Source organism: Phytophthora cinnamomi (genome assembly GCF_018691715.1).
Source record: "Phytophthora cinnamomi strain GKB4 chromosome Unknown Contig132, whole genome shotgun sequence".
Taxonomy (NCBI): domain Eukaryota; phylum Oomycota; class Peronosporomycetes; order Peronosporales; family Peronosporaceae; genus Phytophthora; species Phytophthora cinnamomi.
The window spans coordinates 297,496-322,149 of record NW_027151065.1 but is presented as its reverse complement, the minus strand read 5'-3'; the positions used below and the strand labels follow the sequence as shown (position 1 = coordinate 322,149).

The following is a 24,654-nucleotide window of genomic DNA, read 5'->3' as shown; positions in this document are numbered from 1 at the left end:
TTATTGTCGTTACTTGCCGAGGAATTGTAATAAACTTGTTGCCGCCCAGTTGAAGCTCCAATGGAATAGGGAAGTCGCGAACAGCGAGTTGAAGCTGGGAAGCAAGCCGTGGGGCTATAGCATTAAAAGAAGCTCCACAGTCGAGAAAAATAGAGCAGACTCGGTCACCAATCGAGCCTGTCTGCTCCAAAAAACCATAAACACCACGTCGCTTGCGGGGCAGTCGAGGGTTGTCCGTCGCGTAGTTGAACGAGTGCGAAGACTTGACCGCGGCGCTAGCAACATGGTTGGCTGGCTCGCCTGCAGGTGTATGGCCACCGCCTACAGGGAGTTGCTCAGCGGGGCGCCAGCCCGCCGAGCCACTTAGTTTTTTGCCGCGCGCGGCTTGCCCTTGTCTGGACAATCCGGCGCGATGTGACCCTTCACGCCACAGATGTGGCAGATGGCGTTCTTCAAAAACTCGGGATCGTGGCGGCGGGCTAATTTCGGCTTCGTAAATTCGGTCGATGCCGCGGCAGCCTTGGCACTTGGACCACGATTGTTACCCGTTGCGCTCTTCGTTGCCGCGGCAGGTTTCCGGGCATCCTCGAAGCGCTGAGCATGCTCAATAGTCTCCCGCAGAGTAGTTGGCACATTCTGGGAGATATGAGTGCTAGTGTCCGGTCGTAGATTCTGCTGGTAGAGCCAGCGCTTCATCAGGTCAGGCAACTCCAGCGAGGATTGGGAGAGTAACAGCATAAACTTAGCTGTATACTCCTGCTGGGTGCCCGTCGCACGCAGGTCATAGAGACGAGACAACAGCTTGTACTCGAAGTCGCTGTCCCGGAAGCGAATCCGCAGCTGTTGCTTGAACAGGTACCAGGTGCGTGGGTGTTCACCAAGCGTTTGTTTGAACTCTCGGTACCAGGACATTACGTCCGTGCCTAGGTATGGCACCACCAAATCTACGAAGCGCGAGTCGTTGCCGTCTCGCTCGGCTGCGTAGCTGCTGAAGTGCTCTTCAATCTGGAAGAGCCACAGCTCCAGATCCTCCTTAGCCGAGCCGTTGAACTTCGGCGGCTCGCCCTTGCTCCTCTGTCGGCTGGCCTTGGCCTGCTTCTCGAAGAGCTCATTCTGTACTCGGGCCTGGTGCTCCAGGAAGGCCTAGAACTGCTGCTGCTGGGTCTGCGTGGCCTGCTGCTGCACGGCCATCATCTGCATCATCTGCATCAGCACACTCTGCTCGGAGACTGGAGGTTGGGTTGTAGACGAACCCACCGGAACTCCCTCAGCCGATGGCATGCCGGCCCCTACGGGTGGCGAAGTACCAGTTGTGCCACGCGGCGACGCAGCCGGTGCTCTAGAAGGAGCTGGATCATCCATGTCCGTACGAGGTTGTTGGTGTGGGCGGAGGTTGGGCGACTCGTCTTCGGCAGGGCGAGGTGTTTTCATACCCCGTGTTGAAGTTGAAGTGGTCGAAAATAGTCGGGTCCGAAATTAAGAATCCGGTGCCTTGAATTCGGTCGATCAGAGTTTTACTCTAATTTCGAAATTGTCACGTAATAAGCTGAAAGTCGATGAGTCTTGGGCAACTTGGTAGGTTGAAGGCAAAAGAAAGACTGATGTATTTTGGTTAAGGGAAAGAATGCCGTGCGCTGGTGGTGGTTACCTACGAGCACAGGGGAGAGTAAAGAGTAGTTACTAGCGACTGCTGCGTAGAAGCTGCAGCGAAGCCTGACGTCTGAGGAACGGCGAAGTTGCCGATGCTGTCGTGCTCGTCCGTTGGGAACGGATGCTAGATCCGTTACACAGAACCCAGCGCAGAGATACTCTGTCACTGGCTTTAAGAGCTAGGTCGGTTACCGAAGTCCGTCGATCCGTTTTCTCAGAACCGATGATCGAGAAGTCTGACTCAACCGTGGCAGTGTTTGGAGAGACAGTTGTATACCTCTCGCTAGTGTCGGGAACCTCGAGGAAGCTTCACCGAGCTTCCACGTAGGGTGAGAGCTGGCGAGACGATGATCAAAACCATCGTCGCCGTACAAATCGGCTTGTTGCTGGCGTTCTCTCTGCTGAGACTACTGAGCACCATCGTAAGGGAGAAGGCTTCATCTAGCAGCCCGAAGAAGGCAAGACCACCTAAAGTATTTCAATAGTTTCAGGGCCGATCCCTACCAGCAACATTTAGACTGCCAACATCCAGCAAAATGGGGATAATACGCAGTTCTGTCTACCGGCCTCAAGAAGCAACATTTTTAATCGCCTGAGGTTCCTTTCGTCGAGACCCTCGAGGCCGATTTAGAAACGGAGGACACCCTGAAATTTACACTGGGTTTGGACATTGTGGACGTAATTATCGGACGACTTCTCTTCCACCCAGAACAGCTTAACGAGCTTACGCACGCACGAATCATGGAGATGTTTGTGAAACAAGGAGATGGATACACAGTTACTGTGAAGCGACCTTCTCGATTCCGTCTTTGTGTTCGCTGTCTCGGTCGAGTGCTTCATTTCGCATGGCTTCTAATGTGATGGATGCTACAAAGGAAGACAGCGAAATCCTGGAAACATACACACATGTTCCGACGTAGGTCCTGATGCCGCTTGTCGCCTCCTCTTCCGTGACGTGCCGCATCGCGGCTCCCTCGCGTGGGCGACACACTTCTCGTGGTGGCTCTCCCTGCCAACGACCAACAATGACAACTGTAGCGTTTTCCGACCCATCGGTCAGCTCTGCCTGTCGATAGGCATAGCCTTCGGCTTCCAGTTGGCCTGGCTTGACGACGGCGTAGATCTGGCGGTCGGGAATGGATAGCGCACGAATAGTTGGGACTGAATAGGCAAATACAACGCTTGGATAGGTCGATTGAGGGCTAATTGAAATTCGATGAATGACATAAACTAAGTTACCTCCGGCGCCTAGGAAAAGTGGGTTTCGTTTCCTTCGTCCTTACGAGCCCACAGGGATTGACGGCTAGGGGGGTTGTATTGATGCTACTGTTGCTCGTTATGCGCAGCACGATTGACCTATTCAATACTGTGGAGAGGAAGAAATTTGGTGTGAAATCGACGGATAACTAACTCGGTATGACAAGTGGTCGCATTCCGTCTGCCCGTATGCTACTACATGGTATACATGGAAGCCTGCAACCAGATTTAGCCTTAAGTAGCTGCAACTCCTATTATTCGTGGCAGAAGCAAGCAGAAGTCAATCGAGCTGGACGAGAGGCCCAGAATATCGCTGTAGCTTGGCATATTACATCATATGAACAACCAAATTGCTCCCATATACAGGTTCCGGGGGGAAATCGTAAATTCCCGTATTGGTAGAGGTCTGTTCATTATAGAATTTCTATGTGGCAACGTCAAGTATTGAGGCATTCGAGATGGCACCACCGACGAGTTGACCGTATAAGATATCGGCGCCGAGTAACGACAGTATATCTTCATCTGTGGTGCTATCTGTGGTGTATGGCTCATTGCCTGTGTATCCATCTAAAGAAGCACGTCACCGGAGCGGGTCTCAGGAATGTTTTACAATTATGCGAAAAACGGCGATTAAGGCGCCCTTCTTCACACTTGGATCCCGGTCAGCCAGCTTCAGGAACTTCGGGAAGCGCTTCCCATCGGTCCCAGTGGGAAGTTCTCACAGTTTTCTGGCTAAATCGGAGTACCCCAGCAAATTGGGTATATATTATCGGATTTCGTACCTTGATTTTGACTACATGGAATGGATGGATACTGAGTAATACTTCGAAATGCATGTTAGAAGGATGCGCTAACTTAGTAATTCTGGTTTCTGTATTACTCAGGCACTGAGGAGTGCTCGGATGGAGAATTGCGATACTTACTATTTACAGTATTCCCCTCCAATATGTGTCCAGAGCTGATTGAGCACCCTGTTCTTCCCCGTCAAATCGTTTTTGCATGGTTTGCTAAGTGCTATTACATGTAATAGTACAGTATTATTTTATCTCTAATCCCCTCTCAAACCGTTTCTTTTAATCCTGAGGGGCAGGCAAAAGAAGGCCTGCTCGAGGACAGATTCGCCCGCAAACTCTTCGTTCATCACTACTCATTTTGCATCACTGTACTCAAGACCCCTCCGGAACGTAACACCTGAAAACAGAGTCCGCCATGAGATTTCTGCTCTGGGTTCTGATTGTTGCTTTAGCGACGCTGCTGGAAGCTACAGCTATGGTATCGGCATGGAGCGTAAACTCCGAGCTAAACGAGACGCGCTGATGGCCTTTGGGGATCAAGTTCGTGCTCTCTCTGCTACTCCGATTGGAGAACCCAAACGACAACTAAGGCGCGCTGGTGGTGATGGAGCGAACACAAATGAGGCGATACTGGTCAATGAAGATAGAGGCCTTCTCGACGGAGTCGCGAAACTTGCCGCGAAACTTGGCACCAAGTTGACAGACAAAATTTCCATTCTCACGTTTAAAGCGATGCGTAAACTGAAACTGTCGCCTCAAGAGCTTGAAGCCGCGGCGCGAGCGACTGCAGATCCTGTTAAAAGGGCGAAACAACTGGAAGCGGTCCGTCACTACGGGTTTTGGTATGTGCAGAAGGCCGACGCAAACACGTTCAAAGCGCTATACTACAAGAGTAAGCTTGGGCCGAAGTCGTTCTTTCAAGCGGTAAAGCAACAAATGACTACCGAAGAGCGACAGGCTTACCTGGCTATGGCTAAGCGCTACCGATCGTGGGTGGCAGACAATAACCTGAACTACTTCTAGTAGTACTAGTAATACTACCAGTACGAAAGAGAGGACGTGTCGTGGGTAGATGGTAATACAACAAGGAATGTGTCTGGGGATGAACGCGTCATACCTTGTACTGGTGTACAAGCTCTTAGCAGCGATATAGTGAATTTTGAACGTTCGTCGGGTACGACTTCCCCCGCTGACCTCAAGCCACCAACTTACTACACTAGCACACGACAGATACGCAGGGGTGGGCTTTACCCTTGGCTATTGCCTATCGAACAAGACTCGAGACCAAACATGCATCTGGCCTCTATTGCGCTTGTTGGCATTGTGGTTTCCAGCTTCCACCGCCACGATATGCGCCCCGTTGATAGCCTCACCGGCCGCACTTGCGGGGCTTGGAAAATAATTACTGAATGTTATTGTTCGGTCGATATACAATAGGGAGTCAATATCAATATATGAAGTATGTATTTGGTTCCACACCACGATAATACTGTGAGGCTTTACTTACACGGAATATTTACATTACCTGCCGCTAATCTACTACAGTGCGCGATACTAAGTACCTGGGACATTTTGCTGACGTCGTAGTCGAGTTCCGGATCTGCCTGAACTTCTTAAGATTGACTGCGGTAAAGGGGAGTAGCGTGAAGGAGAGGATAAATGCTGAAAATACATTATCTCGATTTCAGCGGCTTCAAGATCTAGCAGTTTCAACAACGGCGCTTAAATAAAAAAAATGAAGGCCATGTTTCTTCAGCACGGTAGGGGATCAATATGGAGTCAAATAGGAAACCCCCACCAGGAAAACCCAACTATGTACATATACATGTATTATGTGCCATATACAATGGTATTTTCTAAACCCTGCCTATCACGATGGTAAAGGTTCCTGCGCGCAATGAGTCCTGAGAACAAAAAAGAAAGAAGAGTTGGTTCAGTTTCACTTTCAAGCTCACCAAAAGCGCTGAAACGCTGAACAAAAGGCGGCTGAAAGCAATGGACGATGAGTGGGTTTGGAACCCCGAAGCTTACGGTAGCCTTATATCGGGTGCACGAAAAAAATATACGACGTGGTTTCTCCAGAGAAAACGCCAGGTGCATGAAGAAGGTTGGCTACGGTGATGATGTTTACAAACACTTAGTTGAGGGGGGGGGGGTCAGAAAACCTTTATTTGTGTTAGTATTTTTACGAACAGTTACTGCGTTCTCCTAAACAATATTCGGATCCAAAGAAAACTTGTGTATCGATACTGTAAAGTCTTCAATACAATCTCACTATCGTAACCTATGCCTTCGAAGCAGGTTTTAGAGCTCTTCACGGGTGGCAGTAAGAAAGAATCATTACCTCGCAAACATTTCTTGCTTCCGACGCGAAAAGCAGATATTTGAAGCCCATGCGCTAGTAATTTCATAGGTATAATTAGTTACCATTGAGCTGTGAGTCGTCCATTCCTCCAAGGGGTCGCACTTTGCTAAAAGACGTTGCGAGATTCATGGCTTCGGCGCGGCATGCGTTGTTAGCTGTGAGCTTCGACAACGAGATCGAAGCACTGTGTCAATTCTTGCAACATGACCTTGATGTTGCTCTTCTGAACCATGAGCCACCAGTTCTTCCGAGTGGCGATGCTCGAGTTCGAAACAGCTCGCAGTCATTATTGGAGGACCTGCTACTGTACTTGACGGTCCTAAAATTTGGCGCCACAGCAGACTCTGCGGGGGGTTCAGTTATTCTAGGTGTCGACCAGCAGATTTTGGCTCGCTGGGAACAGCATGACGTACAACTGCCGACCGGACTCGAGGTTTATATCAACACTTTGCATGGGTACATTGTAAACAACTTCGATCCGATTTCAATCGATTGCCGAGAATCTGAGGTTTTGTTTGCTTTGTGGTACTGCAGATTATTGCTGAATTGCCAGTGGGATGCTGCTACGCTATCCACGCTCAGTCGCGTCGTGAAGCGACTACAAGACCCTCGAGCTCGCCAGCGCCTCCTAGCATTTGCTTTCCAAATACTCCAAGCACCATTGCAGCACAAACCGATATTTTCTGGTCAAATATCAGAGCAAGATGTCAAGTTTTTCGACGAAGCAGTTCACCTGTTGTTACTTGGAGTGACGGACTTGTGGTCCGCTATTCGAAAAGACTGCGCCAAGACAGCTGCCGCTATTGTGTTCGATTTCTCATCCGAAATTCACATTGAGCAGTATATGGACAGCTTGCTCTGTATCGCTATCGGCTCTCGAAGTGTTAGTGCTGACAAAAGCCAGGTGACTGCTTGGACCGAGCGTGAAGGCGCGTTGCTCGCACTTTCCTTACTCCTGCGCTCCATCGAAATGGATTATACTGATGATAAATTCGCAGGCGAATCTAAAGTTTCTCAGGTTAAGGACGACATCAAGGGCGTTTGTGGTGCTCCTCGTAAGCCAGCAGTGAGATATCGATTGGGCTCTCACCAACGGCACACCTTAATCCAGCTGCCCAGATGCTTAGTTCAAACGCTGAAGCCAACAATTTATCAGTGCCTTCGCCACGACCAACTCAGTGTTCGCCAGCTTGCGGCGCAGTGTTTGGTGAAATATGCTTCTCTATGTGAAGAGCCAACACGTCTACTTATCTTTCAGGAGGTAATTAGTAAACTCAACCGCATCAACCGAGAAGACAAAATCGAGATTGATAACGCTATGAATGCTAAAGAGTTGGAACTTTTGGATGCGTTCGAAGCTGAAGGATTGCTGGACGTGCTAGCTCGGATGACTCCTTGTCTTCCGTCGAGCTTCTTGCTGAAACACTGGAAGTTTGTATTCCCGACGCTGGAGAAATATGTCGTCCACATCGCATCCAGTGTTCGACAGAAGAGCAGCACCGTTGTGCTGGCGCTGGCTAAACAATATTCGAGACGTGACAAACATCGTGCAAGTGATACCGAAGTCTCGAATACGCTGTCAGTGGCTGGCGAGGCTTCCTTAAAGCTGATAATCCAGATGCTGCTTTCGCTATCTAAGCAGCGAATTGATGACAGCGACATCTGTTGGCAGCAAAAGGAGGGTCGACTTCTGAGTATTGATGTCCTCATGAACATTCTGGGCGAGAGTCTCCTGTTGTGTCAGTGTGAAGCGTGTAAATTGTTGAAATGGAAGCCAGAACCAACACAGGTTCACCGTCGGCTATCCGGCTCGCTTGCTGACACAAAAACAATTCTCTGGGCGCATGACCAAGCTCAGTCGGCCACATGGATTCTAGGTGGGGATGAAGCGGAGGGGCAGCCAAGTATTCTCACAGAAAATAATCACGACAAATCGGGCCATTTGTCGCTTGTTCACGCTATTGGCATGTGGATCGAGAAGAACAGTGAACAAAATGGTCTTCCTGCCTCGTGCAATAAATTCTGGCAGCAGGTCCTCAGTGGATGTATCACGCAGACGAAAGAGGCTTTCGAGTCCACACAATTTGAGCTTCGCAGAATTTCTCGCCAAGTTCTTCCTGGCCTTATCAGGCTTGTAATTTGGACGGATCAGTTGGAATTCCTAGTTTTGACGCAACTTGCAACACCATCCGCGGAATCATCGTGGCCTTGGGAATGTGTGAAGTACATGCTGTTACATTTACGATATCAAGAGGAAAGCATTGCAGCTCTGGGTGGGAGGTTTGCGAGTTCTATTTCTCAAAGGTTGGCGGTCAATTGGAAATTTGCGTGGAGCGGTATTACCGCTTTGGAGCGCATCACGAAGAACTGCACCACCGACGTGGACACCATCGTAGCTCAAGTGGAAGTAAAATTGATTGCGTTCCTCAGCTTTGGAACATTGGCTGGCTCACCACGACACGTCACTCGGCTTTTGGACAGTGCTTTGCGATTAATTCACATACAATTGCCCGAAACCATGCAACTACGAACGCTGACGGAAGCACAGCACGCATCCTTAAGCAACACGAACTCGCTGGACCGACAATTCAGCATGTTCATGGTGCCAATATTTCCTGCAGTTGTCACAGTTCTCCAATACCTAGCCAACCGCGACGAAGGCGTAGGTTCCAGTACCAATGACATGGATCAGTCACACGAAGATGATTTATCGTGGAGTTCTCGGTGGCTTTGTCTCGAACGGATCATGTTGGCATGGCTCTCATGTGATGACATGTTCCGGTGGATCACACTTAACAGGTTCGAGGCCCAACTCCTGCTCGTGGAAAGCCTCAGTGGCATTCTTCGTTTCTCGAAAACAGATTTATCGCCTTCTGATGAAATTGACGAAGTTGACAGAATCCTGCAGTGCCTTACAGTATTTTCCACTGTGCAAGCAACGAAAGATGCAGTCTACAGCAGCTTGGTGGAGATATATCTGCGAATGTTGTTACGATTAATTAAGATAGGTAACTGTGACACGGCGAAGGTGGTCGTTGCCACTACCCAACTTTACAGCCGTCGACAACAATACCTAGCGATACCTGACACAAAAGCAAAGCCTGTCGAAGGTAGCTCGACTTGTCCGGATGCGGAATCGTGGGACGATTGGGATGACACTGAGGGTGAAATTCAGCCAGCATCTCCTGCCGGTGAAATTCACGAATCTCATGACTCGCTCCTGCGCGACATGTTCTTTCAGGAGGTACTGAAGTCCCTCGATGTCACCCAGTTACGCATGTTACGTGAAGTTGCACGTGCAATTCCGAATCTGGCCGGGGTGCAAGGTGTCCCAGCTCAACACGTCACAGGAATGCAGCAGCAGATTGAAGCTTGCCTGCGCTAGCCCTGCTGACCGCACCATCACCGGTTAAATGCGTATATTCATCAAACATGCACCTGCGCATTGCTTCTTTCGCAAATACTTGCAAACACTGCCGTAGAAGCCACCTAGGTCCCGAAATCCAGACTCAATGCACTCAGTCTACCATGTTCCACATCCACATGCAACGTGCTAGTGCTAATATCACCACAAGAAATGACAGTGCGATCTCCCACGTCAGCATCTCTTCTAGCAACCCTTCTGATCTTCCCACGTGTCTCTCCACTTGCGGGTTCACATTCTCCATGTCGAAATCGTCCTGTGAATGACCCTTCGTCTCATGTACGTCTTCAGTCGAATGTACTAATGACTCTCCAGACGTCCGAAGCTCTTCATCTCCACTGCTTTCATCCAGAATACTCCTTTCTGGTTCGTAGTCGCTCGAGTCCAGCCTCCTTTCTCGCGGTCCGTCACTTGTGAAGTAGTCCGTGATAACCTGGTTCGATAGCAAATCCTTCTCGTCCGGTAGCAGCACAGTCGTCCCGAGAGCTTGGTCGGTCGCATCCATCTCGTTTTCTTGCACGGATACGGTCTCGAAGCTGCTCGAGTCCATTCGGTCGACCATTTCCAACCTTGCTTCTCGCAGATTGGTGATCGACGACTTCTCCTGGTGGTCGAAAGCCGTCAGTGACAGTTCCAACCGTCGCAGTAGTGAATCTGCTTCAAGATATTACACTCTTCCCACGTTGAAGTGACCCTAAGTTACGGGCTGGGGATCAATTCACGTCCCGTATTCCCGACTGGCGCAGCACGGATGACCACTCCGGGACGAACGCTCCGCTTCGTGCGTGGGTCTAGCGGCCATGGTGCAGCAACACACCGATTTGCCGTCGTTGATGAGCGATCTGTGGAGACTGAGGAGCCTGAACTAAAACGGGCACGCGTTGATGGGGCTTCGGTTGTCGAAGTGCGCCTTGTTGAGCTCATTCGAGACCTTGACGAAGCTAACGAAGACAATGACAAGCACTACGGACTGTTCGTGTGGCCGTCGGCTCTCTTATTATCTCGGTTTATCGCCCGCGAAGCAGATCGGCTTTGTCGCGATAAAATTGTGCTGGAATTGGGCTGTGGCACAGGGCTCCCGTCCATTCTGGCTGGACTGTGTGGAGCCACGAAGGTTTACCTAACCGACCGAGCCAACGCTGCCGACGTCCAGCTGAATGCAGAAGCCAACATCAAGTTGAATGATCTACAAGGTCGCGCCGAGTTCATCCCATTGACTTGGGGAATATGCACGTGTCAGACGACATTATCGCCATTTTCAAAACTGTTCAAGTCATTCTCGCCGCCGACTGCTTCTACCAATCTGAAGGTAAGCACTTCGACAGCTCTCGAAATGGTCTATTCCGCCTCACACCTGAGTATACGTTTACTATAGATTTTGAGAAGGTGACCGCTACTGTCGCCCTGATCTTCCGCTGCAGCGCGTCGACTTGCTGCAGGTTCTTCTTCACCTACCAACTGCGCAGCATCCACCGCTCCATCGCTCCGCTTCTATCTCGTTGGGGGTTGACAGCCAAGTCCCTAGACAAGAGCGAGCTGTTAAAAGACGTCGATGACGTCTCACCGCCAGACTTTGACAGCGTCTACCTCTACGAACTCCAGCAAGCATGAAAATAAAGCACACAAAGGGATGGCTCAGCTTCGCCTTTTATCTTCTGTCTCTCACAGCTCCTACATGTATCACTGTTTTCCCACTAACGGGATCTGTCCCTCCAACGATCTAGAGAACATACGCGTGGGGCTCTCGCAGCAGTCTCTTCAGCCTTTAACATGGGAGGTTCAAGTCGCTATTCCCCTCCTCAGATGGATCCCTAAAACGAGTGAGACCGTGGGGCTTTAGCGTCCACCCGTTGAAATCGGACCACCACAACACGAAAACGCAGCAAATTAAAGGGTTTTCCTCACTCGAACTCGAGAGTAACATCACGTCCTCATCCTCGCCATCCACAGCTAAATAGCTTCCAACCAACATACACACAGAGGTATCCATCGTTCATGACCCAGCACCTCCTTCTAGAAAATGCTCTCTTCAAATCGCAGCGTGCCCTCTGCTCTCTCATTGGCCGAAACTCCACCCATTTACCGGCCAATCGCGCGCCGCTGTGTATGTGGCCGAGCTCCGCCGCACGCACACCCAAATCTTCCAGGAAGCGCGTCATGTTCGCCCGCGTTGCCCGCGTCGCCAGCCTCTCCGCCGCCCGCCGCGCGCCGTCCGTGGCGCTGCGCGCTCTGCAGACCCGCGAGAAGTCGTCGCTGGCGTCGGTGCTCAAGGTGCGGCGCTAAACTTCGCCCTAAACCCCACTGGAAAGATCTAACGTTTACGCTAATTGGCAGCGCGAGGTCGACGAGGAGAAGGCCAACTGCTTCGAGGAGCCGGAGCTGGAGGACCTGCGCCTCAAGGTGGAGTCTGTCTTCAAGCTGCAGGAGGCCCCCGGCTGCATGGACGTGCTGCTGCAGGGCTCCGTGGGCGAGGACTCGATCAAGATCAAGTTCAACGCGCAGGACACGGTGGAGCTCGAGGAGGACGAGGAGGACTACCTGGAGGACGAGGAGGGCCACCAGGAGGCCAGCTACGACGAGGAGGACGACGACGAGGAGGAGGAGGACGAGCTGCCCGGCGTGCGCTTCACGGCCGACATCACGCGCGACAACAAGGGCCTGCAGTTCGACTGCGTGGCCAGCAGCAACCTCACGGTGGAGCGCGTGCGCTACCTGGCCAACTTCGCCAAGGACGCCGAGGACGAGACGCTGTACTTCGGCCCCAACTTCATCGACCTGGAGCTCGACGTGCAGGACCACTTCTACAGCTACCTGGCGCAGCGCAAGATCGACGACGAGCTCGCGCAGTTCATCACGCAGTTCGCCGACCTCAAGGAGCAGCGCGAGTACCTCGCCTTCCTCGAGGACGCCGAGGGCTTCGTCAAGCACTAAACAAACCTACGCAGCTCGTTATGATGATGATGGTGTTTGCATAGTCTGCTTGAGGCCCAGGACCCCCCGCACAAAATAAACAGTTGTTAGAGCCTCACTGCCATGCCGCTATGGCATTTCAAGTCGCAGACTGCCGTCGCTATTGCTGCTGTTCGTTGTGTCTAACCTTGCATCCGGGACATGACGCTCTGCATGAGTTGCGAGACCTTGGGGTTCGACATGTGGCGCATCGCCGCGGACGGGCCCTCGCTGTCCACGTCGCGGAAGAAGTCCTGCAGATCCGGGTCCGATCGCGCCGCCACGAGCTCGGGGCTGTTCATGAGGCCGCTCATGTCGGGCATGCCGCCGGCTCCGGCACCGGGAGCAGCGCCGCCGCCGCCACCGCCGAGGTTGCCCATCAGGTTGTTGAGCATGTCGGGGTTCTGCATCATGTTCTGCGCCATCTGCATCATTTGCGGGTTTTGCATCATGCTCTGAGCCATCTGCATCATCTGCGGGTTGTTCATGAGGTCGGCAAGGCCGCCGCCACCGCCGCCGCCCAGCATGCTGGCCAGGTTCGACAGGTCTGGCATGCCTCCGGCGCCGCCAGCAGGCGCTGAGGCCGACGCAGCGGGTGTGGACTGCACCTGGCGACGCTTGCGCTCCGCGTCAGCAAGGCCGTCGCGGCAAGCAGCGTTGGTGCTGTCCACCTCGAGTCCACGGCGGAACGTGTCGATAGCGCCGTCAAAGTCCTTGAGCTGCACCTGGGCGCTGCCCATGCGCGAGTACGCCTTGACGTACGACGGCTTGAGCGCGATCGACTGCTCGCAGTGGTCGATCACCTCCGTGTACTTGCCCAGGTACGTGAGCGCCGCCGCCAGGTTCGAGTGGTAGATGTGGGACGACGGGCCGTCGGCCGAGAGCTGCAGCGCCTCGCGGTAGAGCTTGGCGGCTCCCTCGTAGTCCTGGCGACTGAGCGCGGCGTTGCCCTGCGCCTTGACCTCCTCGGCTTTGGCCTCCTTCTCCTCCTTGGACAGCTCCGGCTTCACGTCGCCGAATTTCTCCTTGAACTTGGCCAGCGCCTTGGTGGTGCGCACCGCGTGCTCGCTGGAGCCGGGGGCCGCGCCCTTGAAGAAGCCCTTGGCCTCCAGCTTGGCCACCCACTTCTTCCACAGCTCCGGGTCTGCCACCAGAGAGTAAAAGCCATCAACCAGCCAATCAGCACCTCCCCTGCAGCCTATAAGACAAAATATGCAGCCCACGCACGCTTCTGGACGACGGGGTCCTCGTCCACGGCCGCCTCCTGGGCCTCGCCGCGCGTGCCCGTCTCCAGGTTCAGCGCCTTGAGCCCCGCCGCGAAGATCTCGTCGAACGAGGCCTCGCCGTTCACCGCCAGCTGCCGCTTCTGCTCAGCGTCGCGCACGTCCATGCCGAAGGCCTCGCTAAGTGATAAATAAAATAAAAATAAAATATTTCGGTGAGTGGAAGATAAAGGTGGAGCTTTCTCGGCTCGTAGCGGGAGCTGGAGAGCGAGACTCACGTGAGCCGGGTCAGCGCCGCGTCTACTTCTTGGGCGTCCACACCCTCGCGCGTCTTGAGCGCGTCCACCCACGCCAGCGCGTTGAACAGCGTCGCCTTGCTGGCCTCGTCCATCGTCGTCACCACAAGTGAATCAAATTCTCCCCTTCGGTTCTGGAACCAAAACTCGTCAAGCTCGCTGATTGGTGAAAAGTGTATCCATTCGCACTCGACCAATCACAGACCAGCGTATCTAATAGATCGCAGCACTTCAACTATTAGGCATCGTTATCGTTAGACACATGGCTACATTTAGCAAGGATGGAGGAGGAGGCGGTGGCAGCTAATGAGGCGGCGATCCAGGAGCGGCGCCACGAGATCCGAACGAGTTTGAGGGCCGTGGAGAACTCGCTGCGAGAAGCTGGGGCCGTGACGGATGGCTACAATAGCGCGTACCTGCTGGAGTCGACCACTGCACATTGGGACAACCTCCCGTCCGGCGCACTGTTCCGTCGACAGGCAGAGCGCGTGTCCGACGTGGCGCTGGCTCGCTCTGCTGCGCTTCGCTTTGACTTTGACGCTCCAGACGCAGTTCGGTATCACTGGAGAGTGACACCGTTGGGCGCGGACAAATGCCGTCGCATTTGGAGGCTGTTTGATGCGGATGAGGACGAGGTGTGGACCCATCGAGAGTTCCTCGAGTACATGGCGGCGTTGAAGTATTCGGCAGCCTCGCCCGAGATGAAGGCGTTTGAGGATAATGCAGAGGTCTGGAGGATGTACATGAGCGACATGTGCGAGCTGGACGAGGACGGGGGCCTCACGTTCGACGGCTTCGTCATGTACCGAGAGCTCATTGAAGACGAGCAGCCCTTGGCGCGAGATTTGAGCTTGTTGGGTATTCCATTGGAGTGGGAAGAACTGGAGAGGGTCGAGAGTATTAAGCAGCTATTCGATGAATATGTGGATGATCCGTCGGGGAACGTGACGGCCAGAGCTGCGCAGTACTTGTTGGCAGAGATCGGATTAGTGCTAACGAGTGAAGAGACGACGGAGATCATTGAGAGGAGGTACCAGCTTGAGCGCTGTCTCCGCTTTGTACATCAGCTGAAGCGTACGTTGCGGCTGTTTGGGTACCGTCAGAAATCGACGCTGCGATTTACGAACGAAGGTCTAGGGAGAGATGAACGCGGTCACATCGAAGAGGAGTCCAAGATCTGCAAGGCTGGACTGCTGAGTCTTGTGTTCTCGTCGTGGAGCCCCGCAGTGAAAACGGTGAGTGACTGTGCTTGTGTCGCGATTTCGCCTTGTCTTTTCCTGATAAATGTTGTCGTACGCGTGGTGTTGGCAAAAGCGCTGGTGTAGATTCTTATTACAGTGTCGATTGCAGTCGTTTTGTGCACTGAGGCGCCTCAAGCGGCGAGCTCAGTGGATCTTCACGTGTATTCGCCAAGCTGCAGCCACTGGATTGTTGGCTTCGAGCTGTCTACAGTCCCGTACCCCTGGGGCCGATCGTGGAGACTACCTACTGAAGGTGGACGTTGGACCCAAGTTTTCCACTAACGCAACGATCCACCTTACTTATAATTCGGATGCTGACTGTGAGTAAGAACTATTGTTCCGATCAGTGTTGGCAAAACTAATCCACTCCATTCTGCGCTGTTCGATGCTTTTAGCTGCTGCTGCGCTACATGAGTTAAAATATCTGGAGCGAGGCGCCGAGTGTTTCCTGTACGTCGACTTCACTTGCCGAAATGGCACGAAAGGTTCGTTCGCTAGAACCTATTCTGTGTAAATTCAGAAACTTGACACCTTGGTATGTTGTACTGGTAGAAAGCGATGGCCAACTGTTGGTCGAGCGACTAACTTGGTTTATTGGCGAGTTCTTTCGAGAGCACATAGAGACACTGCCGTACTTTCATCGATGGTTTGTCACGCTGCCCACAAAAATCCAACTGCGCTTGGGACCAACTAGCAGCGGGGCTGCTGGAACATCAGCGATGGTAACTCGTCTTGTGATTCTCTTCACTGGTAAGATGGACCTGTATCAGGTGATGCAGACGCTGGGCTTGCCGTCATCGATGCAGTTTGACCACCTCATACAGCGATTTTCTCTGCGCTGGCTGTGCAGCCACTCTTTGGAGGATCTCCTTGTCACAAAGAATCTCAACCTTGGGTCTCAATGGTCTTGTCGGACCCAAGTGGATTTGCGGTTAAATCGGCAAGCGTGGGCCCAAATTTTTGATCAGATCGCACACCAACTCGACGCGGAGCTGGCACATGAGCGCGAAGATGCTAAGTATATAGCTCAAGTGAAAGCTGAACGGGAGCAGAAGAAAAAGAAGTCAGTGGTGCCGAATTTCCGGCGTCAGTCGAAGCGACCAGACAATCAGCACGACGCAGAGCTGCCAAATGCAGGCAACAATGCCGAAAGTCGTCAAAACATGTGGATCAGGTCTCTTCGATGTTTAGCTTTTCCACTCAAACATTCGCAACAGCTGAGCTCGACTTGGGCGTTCGCCAACTTGGGAACAGCATTCCGCGAAAACCAATGGCTTTACGGTGTTCTTTTCTCCCTCAATGGCATGAACTGCTCAAGCGAGTGCTAGAAACTCCAGGTGGTCTGGCCGCGGAGTGGAAAGCGGCGGGTGAGTCGTTGCGAGCCGAATTTGCTGACACCAACTATGCGAAGGCTGGGGCGACTCGTCCTGTCCTCGGACACCACACAGCGTCACGGGTGGCAGGGTCGTCTACAGAATTTACTCTTGCACCCTTATCAGCAGCAGCGACGAAGGCCCCGCCAAGTGCGAGACTGGCTGAGCCGCCAAAGCTGACAGCACGGCAAAGCCATATTCAGCATGAGCCGAGCCAACCCACCAGCCGCACGGCCGAAATACCAGAGGATAAAACCACGGAAGACCTGTTGCTGGAGTTCTACGATTTGTGTGCTCGGCACCTGCAAGGAGTACACGTCGTGCGAGCTGAAGCTGGCACGAGTGGGGTCACTTGTGTGCTTGAAGGCTGGAATATCTTCAGCTTGCTGCCTAGAATTCACCAAGGTCAGCTTGTCAAGAAGGCTTCTTTGATTCGATCGGGCGCGTTCTCCTCGCGGCAGCCGCTTTCCAGCCGAAGCATCCCAGGGCTGTAGAACTATTATATCGGCAGCGGAGTTTACAGCAAAGAGACGGGGTATACGACACGATGAGGCTAATAGGTAGATCAGGTTGTATTCTCAACAGAACTATCCACGCCGACAGATAGTTGGTGCTGCCCTTCGGAGAAAAAAAAAAAGGTAAAACCCCGAGGGCGGTTTTCTTCATCATTTCTACCTCTCGTTGTCAAACGCACAAACTACTACTACTACTATGTAGCACAAGCAGTGTCCTTTGCAACAGAGCTGCCCTCGCGTGTACGGTGCTGCAACTACCGGCCACCAGCGGTCTCGGCCAAAGCGCCATCTCGCTGAGATTTGAATTCTGCCGACAAACCGGGATGAATGCCGCACCAAGGCAGAGCAGTAGCAAGGCGGTGTTGGTCTTGTGCTGAGCGGGCATTACTCTGTGATATCGGAGATCAACCAGTATTGAGTATGTGAATATGCAGAGGTTGGAAGGCGGATGGTCAGTGTAACTATGACAAAGTGTAATGCTCACAGAAGGAGGAGAGACCAAAACGGTCCTCGCCCCTTTCACGAAATACGGAATTAGTTATCTTCACTCCAACGCCAGTGCGCATGCCACGCTACAGAATAAGAATACACGCAACGCTCCCAAAACCCGCGGCAGCTCCTCCTCCTTATGAGGTAAAATCGATACTGAACGATACGAGGAGACAGCGGCACTTCCATTGGACGGGAGGCGTGCTTCATTTCACTTGAAATTTGTATGTGGGCATACCCTCCGATGATTGGTCAACCAAGACAATCTTTGATTGGCCAAAGCAAGGAGCAATCTGATTCGCAGAAAGGGAAGTGTAAACTACACTTTTGGTTTACCATTTTGTTACGCGCGATGACGCAAGATCGGCTGCAGATACTCGACGTCGACGTGTCCGTGCAGGCTCCCGCTCGCACGGGAGCTCCAGTCCAACTCAGTGACAATCAATCGATCGCCGTATGCGATACAAACCGCGTAGTTGCGATCGCCAACGGCCGCTTCGTCGACTTGTACGGCGCCAGCAACAAAAGTTTACATCCGTTCACGTTCCTGCACCAAATATCGCTTGGGGACCACGTAACTCGCTCCCAAAGACCATCCTTTGACGGTCAACACAATGGCGATAAACTTGACCGGAGTGTGGTGGTGGCTACGTGCGTGGCGTTCCCTGTTCCTGGTTTTCTGCTTGTCGCCGCTTTCGTGGAAGTTCCAGACGCTGAAATATCGGGAGACGGTGATGCGGTTGAACCAACTAGAGCGACTTTCCTGCTTGGTTTCCGGTTATATGCGGGGTCGGCGTCTCAGTTTGTTGGCGTTGTGGATGGTTCCACCCCTCGGCAAACGGCAACGACTGTGCAGGTTCATTTCAGCTTCGTGGAACCGGTCGTGGGCAATGCGGGGAGGGGCATTCGGTGTCTGCAGCCTTGTCGGCGTGAGATGACGCCTGACGGAGGAGCAGTGGATGTGCTCTTTGATCACTCGAATGTGGTTGGCGTGTTTAATTGGAGAGAGCGATTTAGTGACAGGCAGGTTTGCTTGGCGCGCTTGAAGCAGCAACCGCGAACGTTGGTTGTGGCAGAGCGCAGCAGTGATGGCCGATATCTTCTAGTTGGCGACGCTGGAGGAAGACTATCACTGCTAGACTTTCGAGATTTCCCGTGGGTAGGGTATGGGATATCTTCGAATGCGCAACAATTACGAGGCAAGCGGCTCGAACTTGGTGTTTGCTCTCGCTCTGGGGTGATAGCGCGCGACAACCCGTTCGAGCATGTGCGGCTTGTCCATTCGACAGCAGGCTCTGACTCTAGTTGCGCCCATACAAGCCTTCGTTGGTGGGTCTGTGGTGTGCGCAATGAACAGAAACAATTTGTTCTTGCTGGTAAGCAAGACGGGTCTCTAAGTGTACGTGTCTGGCTTATTTGACAGTCTACTATGAGAAAGTTAAGTGATGGTTGTGGTTCAACATTGCACAGGTGCTCAAGTTCATCAAAGAAAATAGCGATACTGACTTCAATGTCCAGCTCAAAATGATTCAGGTTTGTCGAGGCGTGTATATTAAATCCCTTTACACCCCTTACTTATAATGTTACCGCAATACGTTAGATATACCCAGGCTTGGTTTCGGGCACTCATGATTCCATACGAGACATTTCAGTGCCAGTGAGGTCTTCGGCCACAGCGACGAACGATGATTTCTTTGAGTTTTGCACAGTTTCGGAAATGCGTTGGAGGACGTGGCGAATAAAGGTTGAACATGCGCCCCAACGATATCGCATGCAATGGCCGTCGCTGAAAGAATCGCTCGGTTTCCCAGCATTCGCAGTAAGTTTGCTATAATACTGTGCGTATACAGCAGATGCATGCTGACTAAAGTGCGTATGTTGCTGTCTGCAGCTTCGGGTCAGTGCGTTCAAAGATTTCACTGTGCTGCCAAACTATGGTGAATTTTCGAAACTTTTCACCGAAGCGTTGTCAGATTCAGCTCCGGATCATATCCCTCGGTCACCGATCTGGTTGATAGTAGCCGATGATCGTCTACAAGTCGTTGGATTGGTGACGAAAGCCCCCGCTGTAACAGCGTCCGACTCAGAAAGCAATCCAAGTGAGAAGAACGACTGCGACAGCAGCGACAAACAGAGGGTATGCGAGGAGATGCAGGAAGAAGTATCAAACGTTGATCACACTGAACGAAGCGAAGAGGAGCAGCGTCGCTCTGGGCCCGCAACACTTCAAGAAAGGTACAAACTTCCCCCGATGGAGTGGAAGACGAGAACCTCCGCACTAGGGGATCAAACCAGCCCGAATAGTCCACCTGATCAGGGAGGTGACGCACCCAGCACTGCACGAACGTCAAAGCTCAGTCGTGTCGACTACAACAAGCGTGTTGCTTCCGTCATCCAGCGTGTCGAGGCCTTGAGTGGCGTCATGCAATCGATGCGTACGTCTTTTCAGTTGTTCTCAAATGACGTTCAGCAGCATATGAATCTCATTTCGGAACAGCTCGACGAGGTTAGTCGCCGACGAGTCACGGAAGAAACGGCCCAACCTTCTCGAAGCAGCTGAAGGCGAGCTCACATACTGGTTGCTCCGTCAGAATCGAGGCAGAGGTCATGGAGAAAAGCTACCTTCAAGCCCAAGCCGAAATGGCGCGCTTTGGTGCTGGAAGTGGATCCCAGGGAGGCATGGAGAGGCCCAATAACCAGACACCTTCACCTGTGATTCCGCACGTGGTAGACAAATACGACCCTGACCACCCAGACGCCGACTGGGGAGGCTACGTTCGCCGTTCGGCCAAGAAGCGTTTCTACACGAATCAATCCTCTGCCAAAGACGTAAGTGGTGTCGTGGGGCTGTTTGAAAGATCATAATACACTAACCGACTGTTTTGCGTAGAATTTGACCTACGACGAGAAAGGTGGCATCGTGCCGCGTGATCCGGCCGACAGCTCCTCGACATCAGGAAAGAAACTGTTTGAGCCGAAGCAAAACTCTTCGGGTGATCAAGTCCCTGGCATTCCCTTCCAGAGCGCTGTCTATCAAGTAAGCAGGCCTGTATTCAGCATATTTGAACGTACATTAGCGTGACGGATTTTTTTTTTTTGCCTACAGGTTGGTCCAGGGAATAATGTAGGCTGCAGCGACTGGAAAACGTAGGTGACACCTCAATAGTTTAGGAAGATATTGGGATTGTAGTTACGCGTATCTCAATGTGAATCTAGATCGTACGCGTTGCAAACGTCAATGGAGGCGACACCGAAAGATAACTATGTACTCGGCACACGGCAGAATTCGCAGCACAAACGCCATGTGGCCCCAATGGTAAACGTCACTTAGATGCTTTCGTTGAGGTGACGTAGAAGCCTTCTAACCCGACAACTATCGTGTAGTATGAACAAGGTCGAGGAGGACGACAGAACTCAGCACGGGCCCAGTCTCCTTCAACTCCATGGGAAAGTGGCCAAGGCATGCCGCCGCCATTAAGCGGGAGTTGCAGCAGCGGGTCGCTATCAGGTCGTCGAATCGATTCGCGTCGATCCCTACTTGCGGGAATTGGCAAGCTTGTTGCTGCTGAGGACCTTAGCGGAATACTCCCGTGAGTTTGCAAGCGTTCTCCATTGATCATAAGCAAACAACTCTGAATGCGTGGTGATTTCTAGGCCCGAGCGACACTTACCGGAAAGCTACACAAACCCTACGTCCAAGACGCTTCTCGCCGAGAATTAGTGCGTTGAACTTGGCAAACTGAGAGCGTTGATACATAAAACTAACTCATTGCTTTTATTTGTTCTCGTAGCCATGGAACGACGCTAGGATACACAGGCCGTCGGAAGTACTAAGAGGCGCGATATGGAACGTGATGAAGCGAGTTAATCCGTTAACAACAACAAGAATTTGTCGGGTAAACCCCTCCTTGTGCCAAGGTTACATCGAGTGCATGTCGATCCGAAACGCCACGAGACTGATGATAGCTCCCAGTAATGAAAGCGCACCTCCGACGAACACAGGTAGCGCGTACCCCAGCGAAGTCTCCACCAGCGCAGCACCCACCAAGAAATTTAGCAGCTGACCAACGCAATTGGCTGAGTTCACAGCGCCAACGTACATGCCAACGTGAGCTGAATTCCCAAACACGTGAATGATGATAGGGACGATGAGCGCGAAGATCGTAGCCTGAGTGATGGATGTCAGGACAACGATCAGCACATCCAGAGCCACAACCTTCGTGAACGCCATGACCATCAGCAGAGCCTGCGGGATGCACGCAACTGTGATGACCCAACGCGCGCCGAGACGATACACTAGGACCGGGAGGACCCACGAATACAGGTAGCCGAGCACGTTGAAGAGCAAATCTGCCAGTCCACCGGCAATCTGAACACCATTGTTGTAGTGTTCTTGGTCCTCCGTGCAGTGTGTGTGTTCGCAGACATCCGCGTTAGTTGAATTGCCGCCAAAGACTTCGATTCCAAAAAATTGACCCTTGTTGCCGTTGTAGGCTGTAAAGCCAAACTGGATGCAGAAAAGCACGAGGCAGTAGATCGTCAATGTACGAGGCAGCGTCTTGAGACCATGGTAAATGCAGGAGAACGCTTCGCCAATGCGCTTCAAAGTGCTAAGAGCTGTGTCGCCTGAATTCAGCTCCACATCCTTCGATGTCAGAATCTGTTCTTTGGCGAACACGCAGACGGCCCCAACGGAAGTCAACATGGTCACTGAGAGCATGCCGAGGAACCAACGTAGCGTCAAGTGTGCCGCACCGAAGATGTAGATGTAGCCAGCCACCCAAATCGAGCCGAGGGTTGAACTGGCCTGTCCGATGCTTGCTCCTAGCGTTTGTCGGTCGCCAGCAAAGTCTGCGATAATAAGGAACGCTGGCGTTTGCACCACGTTCACGGTGATATCCATCCATGTGTAGAACAGAATCGTGAGCCAAGCGGTACATGGACGGTTAGTTCCCGAGTCACCAAAAAGTTCCCCCAACTCACGCGTGAACCCCATCAACGTCCAGCACACCGCACTCGTTACAGCACCATAAATCAAGAACGGGCGGCGTCGACCCCACTTGAACGTACTACGATCGCTGAGAACGCCAATTGTCGGTGCCACGAGGATGCCCGACAGCGGGCCGATCAGTTGCGTTAGCTGCACGGCAAACCGTGGTAGCAATGTGCCGAGATACGGCCCGAGAGCCGCCCATTGCGCCGACCAAGCCATGTTGGTAGCCATTCGAGGCAGAGCAAGTAGCACGAGCATCGCGACTGAGCATCCAGTAGTATGCTCGCTTTCTCCGGAGTCGTTAAGGTCGAGATGCGAGAAAGTAGATAATCTCGGAGGGTGTTCAGGCAGCCCCAACGCGATCGGTTCTCGGTGAGGCGGAGACTCAGCAGAATCGTACGTCGGCGTGGTCACATCAATCTGCGCGGTCATGATGCCGAAGAATTGCCACTGGAGATTAACGACGGCGGCTTGTTGGCAGATTCAAGAATGACCAGTCTTCAGGAAGCAGAATGCCACACCCCCAGATAGATGGAACGAACACCGGGCTTGATATGTTCAAGTTCAACAACCATTTAGTCTCACAAACAGGTCCGATCGCCATTCACGCGCGCAGGCGTCAGCGAATAATGCAGCAGCAGGAAGACAGCAGAACTCATACGCACGCACATTCGATCGGTTATCAGATCCACCTCCCTGTTCCTGCACGCGAACTACAGCATCTTGATACTCCTCACGTGTGTACTTCAGGAGGATTTCCACCCAGCGTGCCACTAAACCAATATCGCGTACCATCCAGCACTCTCCCGTGTGCTATTGTGTCCGTCCATTATTACGACGCCAGGTCACTCCATCCAATCTGCAACGCGCAGATTCAACCAAGATGCACCTGTTGAAAGAAACGTTTAAGCCGAGGCATTGGGCTTGTTGGAAGAGCGTTCTCTTGCGTCCCGCATGGCCTGCCGCATCCTCTCCTTCGTCTGCTCCTTCAGAGTCTGGAAAAACGCCATATCATCCTGCAGCTCGACGAGCAGGTCGTGGCCCATTCCGCTTTGCTGGGCCTCTCGGTAAGACCTCCTCAGCCCCTGCAGCACCTCCAGCACGTCCTTCAAGTGGTGCGTGTCTCGATCGCGCTGCTCCGTCATCCTGTGCCACTCCTGCAGCTGCATCTTGGTCTTGCCCAGCCGGATGGACTCCATGAGCTGGTCCGTGACGACCGTCCGGCAGTTGCCGCACAATTGTCCGTCGGCCGCCACGTTCTGCGTGTACGAGTTGGCGATGCCGCTCAGAATCTCCAGGTCCGTGGTCGGGTTGGCTGTGCTCTTGCCCAGGCTCGCGTTGCTAGGGTACTGCATGGGCAGCACGGGCACCAGCGTGGGCTGGCCGCCCTCGTAGAAGCCCTGCAGCTCGGCGGCCGTACCGGAGCCCACTGCAATTGCACTGGCGCCGGCCTCGGTCTGCGTCTGCGTCTGCAAGGACATGGTGGGCAGCTTCCTCTTGTTGTTGACGATGACCTGCACGTCGCTCTCCGTGGCGTTGCTGGCGCTCTCGTCGTCTTCGGTCTCGTCGTCTCCTGCTGCGGCTGCGGCAGCTCGGCGCTTGTCCGCCTGGTCACTTTCTCGGAGCAGAGACGGTAGTGCGCCATTGCTGCTGATTGTATTGGTATTATTATTATTGACAGGGTTGCTCGAAGTGGGGGCGACTACGGTACTGGCAGTACCGTCGTAGCGGCGCAGCAGCTCGATGTAGCCGCCCTTGTTGTCGTTGGCGTTCGGCCCCTTCTTGATGGGCCGCAGCCCGCGCCGGTAGCACTCGGCGCGCAGGTCGTGCGCGCGGTGCCGCTCGTACGGCTCGTGCAGCCGCCGCGGCTTCTGCGCCACGTCCGCGTCGCTCGACAGCAGCGAGTCGATGTCTCCGCCGCCGCCGCTTTCCATGTCCGAGGCCTGCTGGCTGGCTTTTGTGCTGGACGGCCTGGGTGTATACATCGACGTATACCTGTGTATACACTGAAGATGCCCTCTGATTGGCGGAAACGCGGAATGGCTACATGTATTGTATTGATCGCGCCAAGTTGAAGTGCTTGAA

The 24,654-nt window shown here is 52.9% G+C and overlaps 8 protein-coding genes across 8 annotated transcripts; 4 read left to right on the top strand and 4 right to left on the bottom strand.

Moving 5' to 3' along the window:
- Positions 1-363: 363 nt before the first annotated feature.
- IUM83_19007 (uncharacterized protein) lies at positions 364-1,137 on the bottom strand (the record flags this gene model as incomplete). Its single annotated transcript, XM_067944033.1, has 1 exon — positions 364-1,137. The coding sequence occupies one exon, from the start codon at positions 1,135-1,137 to the stop codon at positions 364-366; it is 774 nt and encodes a 257-aa protein (XP_067779859.1).
- Positions 1,138-9,584: 8,447 nt separating this feature from the next.
- IUM83_19006 (uncharacterized protein) lies at positions 9,585-10,052 on the bottom strand (the record flags this gene model as incomplete). The annotated part of the gene is made up of 1 exon (XM_067944032.1): positions 9,585-10,052. One exon carries the CDS (start codon positions 10,050-10,052, stop codon positions 9,585-9,587), a length of 468 nt encoding a protein of 155 aa, XP_067779858.1.
- A 665-nt stretch (positions 10,053-10,717) lies between these two features.
- Positions 10,718-11,101, top strand: IUM83_19005 (putative N2,N2-dimethylguanosine tRNA methyltransferase; the record flags this gene model as incomplete). Its single annotated transcript, XM_067944031.1, has 2 exons — positions 10,718-10,799; positions 10,866-11,101. The coding sequence occupies 2 exons, from the start codon at positions 10,718-10,720 to the stop codon at positions 11,099-11,101; spliced, it is 318 nt and encodes a 105-aa protein (XP_067779857.1).
- Positions 11,102-11,647: 546 nt separating this feature from the next.
- Positions 11,648-12,421, top strand: IUM83_19004 (Mitochondrial glycoprotein; the record flags this gene model as incomplete). The annotated part of the gene is made up of 2 exons (XM_067944030.1): positions 11,648-11,761; positions 11,825-12,421. 2 exons carry the CDS (start codon positions 11,648-11,650, stop codon positions 12,419-12,421), a joined length of 711 nt encoding a protein of 236 aa, XP_067779856.1.
- Positions 12,422-12,582: 161 nt separating this feature from the next.
- Positions 12,583-14,053, bottom strand: IUM83_19003 (Hsc70 cochaperone; the record flags this gene model as incomplete). The annotated part of the gene is made up of 3 exons (XM_067944029.1): positions 12,583-13,583; positions 13,667-13,842; positions 13,941-14,053. The coding sequence occupies 3 exons, from the start codon at positions 14,051-14,053 to the stop codon at positions 12,583-12,585; spliced, it is 1,290 nt and encodes a 429-aa protein (XP_067779855.1).
- Positions 14,054-14,239: 186 nt separating this feature from the next.
- IUM83_19002 (uncharacterized protein) lies at positions 14,240-15,527 on the top strand (the record flags this gene model as incomplete). Its single annotated transcript, XM_067944028.1, has 2 exons — positions 14,240-15,193; positions 15,273-15,527. 2 exons carry the CDS (start codon positions 14,240-14,242, stop codon positions 15,525-15,527), a joined length of 1,209 nt encoding a protein of 402 aa, XP_067779854.1.
- A 3,820-nt stretch (positions 15,528-19,347) lies between these two features.
- Positions 19,348-21,410, top strand: IUM83_19001 (Endochitinase 1; the record flags this gene model as incomplete). Its single annotated transcript, XM_067944027.1, has 10 exons — positions 19,348-19,395; positions 19,468-19,513; positions 19,664-19,811; positions 20,168-20,405; positions 20,467-20,613; positions 20,683-20,723; positions 20,793-20,892; positions 20,961-21,166; positions 21,231-21,296; positions 21,368-21,410. 10 exons carry the CDS (start codon positions 19,348-19,350, stop codon positions 21,408-21,410), a joined length of 1,083 nt encoding a protein of 360 aa, XP_067779853.1.
- Positions 21,411-23,474: 2,064 nt separating this feature from the next.
- Positions 23,475-24,503, bottom strand: IUM83_19000 (Acidic chitinase; the record flags this gene model as incomplete). The annotated part of the gene is made up of 1 exon (XM_067944026.1): positions 23,475-24,503. The coding sequence occupies one exon, from the start codon at positions 24,501-24,503 to the stop codon at positions 23,475-23,477; it is 1,029 nt and encodes a 342-aa protein (XP_067779852.1).
- Between the last annotated feature and the right edge of the window lie 151 nt (positions 24,504-24,654).